The sequence below is a fragment of the Brassica oleracea genome, chromosome C2 (assembly GCF_000695525.1).
Source record: "Brassica oleracea var. oleracea cultivar TO1000 chromosome C2, BOL, whole genome shotgun sequence".
Taxonomy (NCBI): domain Eukaryota; kingdom Viridiplantae; phylum Streptophyta; class Magnoliopsida; order Brassicales; family Brassicaceae; genus Brassica; species Brassica oleracea.
This window is the reverse complement of record NC_027749.1, coordinates 35015799-35026309: the sequence shown is the minus strand read 5'-3', so window position 1 is coordinate 35026309 and position 10511 is coordinate 35015799. Positions and strand designations below refer to the sequence as shown.

General features: G+C 32.5%; 1 protein-coding gene and 1 long non-coding RNA gene across 15 annotated transcripts; both read left to right on the top strand.

The window, feature by feature from the left end:
* Positions 1–2427: 2427 nt before the first annotated feature.
* LOC106322565 lies at positions 2428–5490 on the top strand. 14 transcript variants are annotated; one of them, XR_001266467.1, is made up of 8 exons: positions 2428–3000; positions 3092–3185; positions 3267–3614; positions 3718–3805; positions 3917–3981; positions 4132–4654; positions 4742–5019; positions 5100–5490. It is a non-coding gene; the product is annotated as an uncharacterized LOC106322565 (long non-coding RNA). The 14 variants fall into 14 exon arrangements; XR_001266466.1 differs by having other exon boundaries at positions 3718–3981; positions 4132–4185; positions 4282–4654; XR_001266464.1 differs by having other exon boundaries at positions 2428–2744; positions 2963–3000; positions 3718–4654.
* A 3142-nt stretch (positions 5491–8632) lies between these two features.
* LOC106326413 (dirigent protein 2) lies at positions 8633–9298 on the top strand. Its single transcript, XM_013764400.1, has one exon. It carries the CDS (start codon positions 8686–8688, stop codon positions 9253–9255), a length of 570 nt encoding a protein of 189 aa, XP_013619854.1. The 5' UTR covers positions 8633–8685; the 3' UTR covers positions 9256–9298.
* Positions 9299–10511: the final 1213 nt, after the last annotated feature.

Below are 10511 nucleotides of genomic sequence, written 5' to 3'. Positions count from 1 at the left end.
CAACAATGGGCTTGCGGACTCTTTGGCAAAAGCCTGTCTCCAAAATTCTGTAATCTCCTGGTCCTGAGGCCTTTTTCCTTCTTTTTTTTTTCTGATAATGAATTATCCAGTTGCTAAAAAAAAAGAAAGAAAAAATTAATAAATTAAACAAAAGTTTTTCTTCATATTCAAACAATTTAGAGAGAAGTGAGAGAGTTTTATAGAGAAGGAAGAGAGTTTTAGAAACTTGTGCAACTATTTTAGAGAGAAATTGTGTAAATTTTATTTATATTGGAGACAAAAATTGTAACTATATTAAACTTTACGATACTATAGACTTCTTTGAAGCCTACTAAGATTAAAATTTTGGAGTTACTTTACTGTAAGTCACATAGTAGACTATTTTGGAAGTCTACTATGATAATTGCATTATTGTTGTTTATTCTTTACTGTTTTGATGATTTTAATAAATGATCTTACATTCTTTTGAATATTGATTTGAAAATTATCATTTTAATTTTTTCATACAAAAACTAAAATTAATCCAAATTATTTTGATTTTTGTAATCTCAAATTGAAGATTATCATTTAATTTTTTTTGTTTTTCATTGTTTTAGAAAAATTAATATATAAATTTAATTTTCCTTCTTTATTTTTTTTAATAATTTCAATATATAATTTCACATTTTTCATAAAATAACTAAATTTATTTAAAATTATTTTTATACTCTCAAATCCTAGTAAACTACAAAAGATGTCTACTATACCCTAAAGCTGAGTAGACTCCATTATACGTCTACGTACCCTAAACCTGAAACCCCAAAACCTAAATGTGTACTTGATAACCAACAAGTCTCAATTAACTATTGTATCAAATACCAAAATATATAAAATATAAATTATTTAACATTGATATGTAAATTTATTTCAATAAAAATCTAAATCTACAATCTAACGCTAAGAATATAATCCTAAAAGACCTTACGTGTTAGGACCTTTTGTTGCTAAACTATAACCATTTTCCAACAAATGGTTACCAAATCAATATATACTCCATTCGTTTCATAATATATGATGTTTTAGCTTAGTGCACAAACATTAAAAAACTTACTTTCCTTTAAATAATGATACGGATTCGCGTTGTGCGTGGATATTGTTTTGCAAAATTTTCATTAAATTTATTCAGATTATATTATATGATTTCCGAATTTTTTGTTTTTATTTTGTGTTATATTATATTTATAATTATATAATTGATTTGTGCTATAACACATGTTGTTCCTGGTGTTAAATTTTAATGTATAATGTTTTCTATGTAGTCATTTAGTTGTTTGACTTAATGATTAACTGTTATATTATTTTTCTTAAATTAAGGAGTTGATTTTGTTGAATTTTATATTTTTAATTTAGATTATAAAAATTATTTGGTTTAATTGATATAAATTTCTAATAATTTTAACCAAAATAAATTAGATTAAAATAATTTATTAATTTTTAGTTTCATTACATTTTTAACATTGTAGTATCAAAGTGTATTACTGAAAACTATACATGCTTAATTGTGCTTTAGAAATTTCATATTAAACATTAGGATGAATAACATTAAAAAATACTTTTAACCAAAATAATTGTGCTTTATATTTTATTAAATATATCAAAAAAAATTATGGGATTTATATACGTAAAAGTTTTGTGAAAATATATTAAACACATTTGGCCCATCTAAAATCAATTGTTAGCTTTTTAAGATCCATTACTTTGCCAAATAAATAATATTTTCGTTTATGGAATAGGCCCATTAAATAAGCACATTAATATTTGTTCATAAACAAAATTAGGCCCTTAACTATAACAGTTTTTTTTCCGGGAACAATTTCGAAAAAAAATAGTTGATGAGAAGTAAACATATCTTTATTTTTTCTTTATAACATCGTAACTTTATTGATATCAAATTAATGTAATATATTACATGAAACATAAATTACACTAAACATGTTGTTAAGAAAAACTTTCAATACATACATCATTGACATGATGCTTCATAACGCATTCGTAAGACAACTTAGATTCAGTAGCTTTCTTCCGCTTCGTTCTTGGTTTTCGAAAAGTCAATGTTCAAAGCAATAAAATAAAAAATGACATCAAACTTCATCAATTGAATCGCGAATAAGAAAAGTACTTTGAATGTTCAACTAATTGGATAGATGGATTAAGTCGAACAAAAGGGTAAATCACCAGATGGATAAAGTCTAACAAAAGGGTAAAATCACCTAGTATATTCCATGATTCCAATATATATCGAGACATAATAAGACAAACTCTATTTTGATGAAGATTAGAAACAACCTTTACCTATCTGAAGGCTTTATTACAAACTGTATCATATAATATAATAAGTAAAAGGGAGATAAGAGTATCAGCTAGCGTATCCACGTCAGCAGATTAAATCAACCAATTAGAGAGCAGTATGATGCCACATCACTCCAGCTTTGTCGAAACCTAGCATGTCTCATAGTCTTCACCTTCTATGTTTCTATGTGTTTCTAACTTCTCTGATTCTCATGTGTAACGTCGGGGGCCAACTCATAAAACCCTTTTATTTACTGAAACAATCGAGACGAAGAAACTGTTGAGAATCCCTCTGCTTTTCACTTATTTATACCCATATTCTCATTCTCTTCCCCTAGCCAAAATATTGAAACTGTATAAGCACCTCAGAAAATGGCTTCCAAATCTGCAAAATCAATGGGGAAGGCTACAACAAGGTTTTCTTTCTCGAAAATTTGTTTTAGGGTTCTTCGAAATTGGCTTTTCTAGGAAAAGCTTCCATTGACTTTGCAGAATTCCTTACAGAAGGAGACCCATTAATTGTATCCCTTCCTCTCAAGTTTTCCAACTCTGGTGCTGTCTTGAATGTAATCTCTCTTCTCTTTTTCTTTTAAAGCATTAGTAAGAAGAAATAGTTCTTCATTGTTGTGTGCAGGTTACGATTGAGAAGATCCAAGGAGGCAATGATTTAAGGTAAAATAGTTTCTATATAAGTTATGTGTACCTGCTGTTATTGTATTGCTTTCAATCCTGTTATGAGATTCTTGATTTCAAGTTATTGCAGATTTTTCAAGATGAAAATAAGGTCAATACTTTCCAAAGTGGATAGCTTCAGAAGCCTACCGAGCAATGATTATTTAGAGGGATATAACGAAGACGTAATGTTCCTGGTTTAGAGAGTTAAAACTAGCTCAAACGTCCACTGAGAAATTGTATTGATCGTTTGTGTTTTTTCGCAGGAATTGAGCTTAAATGTTAACATGGCTTAGACTGTTGGTCTAGGAGGTTCAACTGATTCCATTGGTGAATCACGTGGATGGATGGTTCGGAAGGGAATGCACACTCGCCAGTTCCGGCATCAATAACGCATTATTGTTTATTAAATCCTGGGTACAAATCAAAATCCATAAAACCACGAACATGGAAGAATAAAGTCCAAACCTCTCTAGGTACCCAAAGGAGTTGGAACTGATTCCAATGAAGGTTTCGACCTCAGTAGACTGAAACGTCCCATGCTTCGTCTCCACAATCCTCATCTCAAAAACAAGATCCGTGGAGATATTGGAGAGAACTGGTGCTGACAAAAGGTAATTGGCAATGATTATTATTATATTTTGAGTCTTTGACCAGTAACACAACCAGACACCAATAGACTAACAAATTTGGTTCTGTTGTTATAAACAATAATAGGTTCATATATTGTACTTGGGTAGAAGAACATGATGATTATGAGTTTGTCACGGAATCTCATTATCAGATGTTGTCAACTTCTTGGATGGTATGTGAGAATAGTTTTTCTTTTCCAAGTTTATATTAATGTCTCAGTTGTTACTGTTTGTTGTTCCCATGATTATATTAAAGAGGATGCTCATGATTCAATGGTGTACAGTTACTAGCATGGCTTCTCAGGTTTTGAGGAAAAGCTTACGAAGTCCCAAGCTCAGCAAATAGCAGGTACTTTGTCTTAAGTCTCATCTTTTCTTGGGTTTCTTATTAAATAAGGTTTTTATTTACTTAAACTGCATAGCAAACCATCTCTTCAACTTTCTTTAACTGATCACCCACGTCATATGCGTGTCTTTTATTCCTTAACACCACATCTAGCGACACATGTCTACTTTGACAAACATACAGCAGCTGGCAAGAGCTTTTTCAGAGGTATGTATATTTGACATCATCCATTTTGTAGTTGAGAAGCTATCCCAGACTTTTAAACATTTTATCAGTTCGAAATACCACCGTACAATGCATTAGGTTGGAGTCTAATGCCGACACTAACCCGGGAGCAGTATCCACCTCAGCAGATTAAATCAACCAATTAGAGAGCAGTATGATGCCACATCACTCCAACTTTGTAGAAACCTAGCATGTCTCATAGTCTTCACCTTCTATGTTTCTATGTGTTTCTAACTTCTCTGATTCTCATCTGTAACGTTGGGGGCCAACTCATAAAACCCTTTATTTACTGCAACAATCGAGACCAAGAAACTGTTGAGAATCCCTCTGCTTTTCACTTATTTGTACCCATATTCACATTCTCTTCCCCTAGCCAAAATATTGAAACTGTATAAGCACCTCAGAAAATGGCTTCCAAATCTGCAAAATCAATGGGGAAGGCTACAACAAGGTTTTCTTTCTCGAAAATTTGTTTTAGGGTTCTTCGAAATTGGTTTTCTAGGAAAAGCTTCCATTGACTTTGCAGAATTCCTTACAGAAGGAGACCCATTAATTGTATCCCTTCCTCTCAAGTTTTCCAACTCAAGAATTCCATACAGCAGCTGGCAAGAGCTTTTTCAGAGGTATGTATATTTGACATCATCCATTTTGTAGTTGAGAAGCTATCCCAGACTTTTAAACATTTTATCAGTTCGAAATACCACCGTACAATGCATTAGGTTGGAGTCTAATGCCGACACTAACCCAGGAGCTGCTCCGTTCAGTCGTGTTTTTGCAAAGATATATTGGGAATGTGTTATCACCTATGCACCTCTGGTATACCATTGAGCTCTCTCGATTAATACCTTTGCAGCTTTCCGAAATTTGTTTAAAATGACATATTTACAAAACTCGAGCCTTATTAGTTGACCATAAAGATAACCACAATGGTTCTGTCATAAAAGGGAGGCAACGGTGAATCTGGTGATGATATGCCTGGAGTGGCGTCAGTGACTTACAAACCCCGCGTTGGTTACTGACAATGCAGCTGACTCAACTGGTGGCCCAAGTGTAGGTTGTAAATCACCCACCAAGATCTTGCTCTCACCTGGCTTCAACGCAACCAAGAAAGTCCCGCATGGCATAAAATCCGAGAGGATTCACTTTTTTCCCCAACCCCAGCTTTTAAAATAATGCAACAGCAGCTGGTTTTCTTTTTTTCATTTCGTCCCCACGCAGCTTAAACGTGTTTTCACATTTCAGTTAACTTTAGTATAATTTTATTTCAAGCTCATAAACTTTCCGGTCCTTCAAATGTGTTCAATCTAGCAACTATTTGCTTTGTTAGGCTCCGACTTGAATCCATGTTAGGCTCCGACTTCAATATCCAATATGTCATGCATTAAAAATATGTGTATATTATATTAACATATTGAATCACCAAGCGGGCTTATTATAACTTGGCTAAATTATGATCTTACAAATTTTGCAGTGTGGTATGCTTCTCTCTGGACAGCAATTTAACACAGAAGCTGCCAACACAACACAAATTCCAGAATTAGGAAAAAAGCAATTTCCCCTGCATTCTTAAGGAAAAAAACGAATATGTAAATTTATAAGCATACAATACTTACATCTTATGTTTAAACCGGCTTCCCTCAAACTTTGATCATCCACCTAAATATCATTCTACACAATGTATTACACATTTCAAGAGCTTATTGTAAACCACCAGAGCATGGTATGTGAGGGTAACATGAATGCCCACTAGGCTCAGAGTGAGGTATTTTTAATCCCAATCAACATGATGCGATTAATTTCTACAAGAAACAATACAATTATTTACGAAACATAATTAGTAAAACACTCAAAATTAAAGAAAATTTCACTATAAATTGAAAACTGAATATAAACTGAAACAAACATATATTATAAAACATCAATTGGTGTTACATAATATATACTAATTATTATTTATGAAATTATTGAAACTAATAATATATTACTTTAAAATATAACTTTTATAATTTTATCATATTACGGTTGATTTAGCTTGGAAGTGGGTGTATTAATTTATTATCATGAGAAAATTAGTTATTGAAATAAAATTAAAATCTGATACTCTTAGAAATAAAAAAATATTAGTTATTTTTACTTTATATTTTCTTCAACCCCTTATATTAAATTGAAATAGAAATCAAATAGGAAAAATATAAATCATTACATTTTTCAATTTTTGTTAATTTAAAAATTTTGTGTTCTCTAACAAAAAACAATGTTAGTTGTTTTTTTTAAATCAAACCAACAAAATTTAATACAATTTACAATTTGAACTTAGAATAAAACATATTATATTTATTATTGCAATATAAAGTACATTTTCAAAAAATTTATAAATTAAAATATATTTAATATAAAATAGTTTTAGTGTAAACTTTTCCGCCCGTAGGGCGGACCAACCCCTAGTAGACTATAAAATTGAGTAAAAGAACAGAGCTAAAGGTATAACATCTGGTAGAATTACAATTAAATACGATAGTTAGATATTTAGATGATGAATGTATATAGACTCAAAAGAACATAGATATCTGATATAGTTAATTGTAATAATCGTTTTGGTGTGTATCTCAGTAATATTATGGTTTTAATGTGTTTCTTGATGTATACAGCAAAGCTAATGATGTGAAAAAATTTCTTATGATAGATCTAAAAAGTTTTTTGTCACAAATATAGACTTTAAAAATAAAAAGACCAAAATAGATTTAAATCTTTTATCAAAACAAAACAAGTAAATATACACTTATACACCTAGGATTAATTAATCTAGACATTAGGATTTAGAGTTAAGGGGTGGGGTTTAGGATTTAGGGTTTAGAGTTTAGAGTTTAGGGTTTAGAGTTGATTATGTGGTTATTCTTCTTGCTCTGTTTCTGTTTGTTAGTTCTTATTTATCATCCAAAAGTCAAAATTGATTTCACTGACTATAAATAATTTATGGTTGGAACTCCCGAAACCCAAAATGGTTTTACAGTTTATGTGTTGGTTACATGTCTGCTCGTTTTCTGATACTAATTATAACTGGACTTTAAAACCCTTTGGAAAATATTTTACAGTTTATGTGTAGTACTGTAAAATATTTTCTTTTACTTGAATGTTATAATTAGTATCAGAAAACGAGCAGACATGTAACCAACACATAAACTCTCCGTATTTTTTTTACTTGACGTTTTGACTTTTGAATGATTTCACACAATTTAAGAAAGTTATTCCAATGTCTAGTCTATCATTCTTTAATTGTTGTAATATGTAATTTACTTTCGATCGTAAATCATTAATAAGTCAAATGCAAGGGTAAATGAGGTCCAAGTGCATAGAATTTTGGAAAAAGTCATATATTTTGACACAAAATAAAAGTTCCAAAACCTCGTATATAACAATACAGAGGGAGTATATATTAAGAACTGAAACAGAACTCAAAATAAATTGAAGAAATAACATTGACTATTTTTTTTTGGAGAAAAAATGACATAGAAGATCTGAGTTGGATAAAAACTCATATCCCTGGATTATGTGGTATATTTGGAAAGCAAAGAATGATAAACTTTTCAGAGGAATAGACAGAAACTCCTTGAAAACTGTCCGACATACTGAATTAGAATGCAAAACAGCAAATAAGAGGAACAAACAGTTAGAATAACCCCCGGAGCACATAACAAATTCAGAGAGAAGTCTAATAGATGGTTCATGGACACATGACACATTCTTTAGTAGTTATGGATGGACATGGAAAACCTCAGGAGGAGCAACTCAACTATTGGGAGCAAGAAACCAACGCCGAAGAATCTCACCACTTCATTTTGAGCTTGAGACCCTTTTATGGGTGATGGAGTGCATGCTTCAACTATCGACGTGTCAGGCTTTTGGCACCGATTGTAAGGATCTCATCTCAATGATTCAAGACCCAGGAGCATGGCCCAACTTCTCCACTGAACTAGATGAGCTGCAGAAGCCGAAGAGCATATTCCCAGAGTTCTCATATTGTTTTTATTCCTCGAACTGAAAATGTATCGTCTGATTCATTAACTAATATACCGAGATCCTTTCATAGGAACCTGTATTACATTGGTTGTTTTATTCCGGTCTGGTTTCCCAGACCACCTCAAGCTTGAGTAATAGATCAGCCGTCCGATGTAAAAAAAATAAATAAATAAATAAATTGAAGAAAAAACATATGGTTTTGGAAAATACTCTTTCATGAAAAAAGAACAAAAGCAGAAAACAAAAAACAAAAAAACAAAAAACAAAAACGAAAGATTGAATCTCTATAGCAGCTTCAAGACAAAAACAAGAAATTGATGGTGTAGCTTTTTCTTAACTAGTAATGGTGTAGTTATGTTGTGAAAGTAGTGGTTACACCTAAATCACTAATCTAACTTTAAAACCCTTTGACGTTTGTTAAGAAAAAACAGGTAGAAACTCCTCTTGTATCTCTTCTTCTCCATCATGCTAACTAGAATCATTTTCCTCATCGCCGTCTCTACTTCTGTTATCGTCGTCCTTCTACTTGCTTTATTCTCTCCCGTTCCTGATTACGACCCACCAGAATCACTATTCTCCTTCTCTCTCTATGTTCAACAAACCCAAATCCCGTCCTCCTCCTATATCTCTCGCAGGTCAAGTCAACGCATGGCGGAGACCCACCGCAGAGGAGGCGGAGGAGGAGGAGCATTGATTTTCCGGCGTACTCTTACGGAGGGACCCGATAACAATTCTCGGATCGTGGGGAAAGCTGAGGGATTTATAATCCCGCATGAAGACTTTGCTAATTCGAATTTTAACGTTATATATTTGACGTTGGAGAGTCCTGAGTACACGGGGAGTGTTAGTATTAGAAGCAGAGACATGGCACATAAATTGGAAGAGGTTATGAAGGTTGTAGGAGGGACAGGAGCTTTTGCCTTTGCTCGTGGAATTGCCATGTTCGCTGAAGTTGGTGCTGAGGAAGAAGCTGTAACTTACCGTGTTAAACTTCTGCTTAGATTTCCACATACTTCTAAAATCGATCCACAATGATGGACACTTTTTGTTTTTACATATTAATAAATTTATATACGCATTAAATACTTATTCTGTAACGGCCAGGACTTTTAGAACCGGTTTGGTTTACTTTTTTCTTTTAATTAAACTCACTAACCCGTAGTTTCTTTTTGGGTTAATTAATTATCTCAACCTTTTGTTTTTGTGAACCAAACCGTGCATCATATCTAAACTATTAAAACAGGAATACAAATAAGATTTAACCCTGAGTTTTCCTCAATAATTACAATCTAATGCCATTGAAATTAAAACACGGTCGTTTAATGCATTAGCTACCTAATTCTCATCGTTCGCCAGCCCTAACCCATATTATTTTCTGTATCTCCACGAAAGAAGCCTTCACGATGAAAGAAGCCTTCACGATGGAAGCGTTCTTCGACGTTCGAATCAAAGATGAGGTGATGCTGCTCTTAGATAGAAACTGTGAGTTCACAGGAAACTTGGTGTCAAATTGGATTTGAGGATAAACCATGTGGAACTTGGATTAAGTTTGGTGATATCAGATTCTGATTTCAAGGTTATTTCCAATTCAAAATCACACCATTTTAATCTTCTAGGGTTTCGTTAGAAAATCCACTTAGGTCTTTACGAATAAATCATAACAATTTAAAAGTATGATTATAGGAAAGGTTGCATTTGCTGGGTTGATTTGCGATGTAAAGATGTCTAATTCACCGTGAAGTTGTAAAAAAATCAATTGTATCTCTTTGTTATGAGAAAGGTTTTGAAGTTTTGTCTCATGTCTTGGTTCTCTCTCTGTTTCATCTCTTTAACACGAATGGTGATACATTTTCTTTCTTTCTTGATTCAGGTATTAATGCTTCTTATGGCAATGAACGAGCCAACTAGATTTTCAAAATGGAAAAGGATTAGAAGTCATCAGTGTAAGAAATTAGGTCTTTCTTTGGCTGCTTATTTGTATTTATGTTTGTTCGTCATTCATCTTTCCTTCTTTACTTTCTTAAGTCATGCCTTTGTTGCGACAGAATACTTCAAACCGGAAAATCGGTTGTAAAGGGAACCATCTACGCCAGAGATTTATGGTGAGTTCTTAAACATGTGCCTTTTGGCTTCTTTTTGTGGTTTTAGCTTTCCTGGTTGGTAAACACTTGAATGTGGCTCAAGAATCTTTGCAGAAGTTAAAAGAGTTCGGTATAAGGTTACATCATTAACCACTACTGTCGTAAGTGTTGGAAATGTCCTAAAATCATTTGTACTTACTCTAGTTAAAG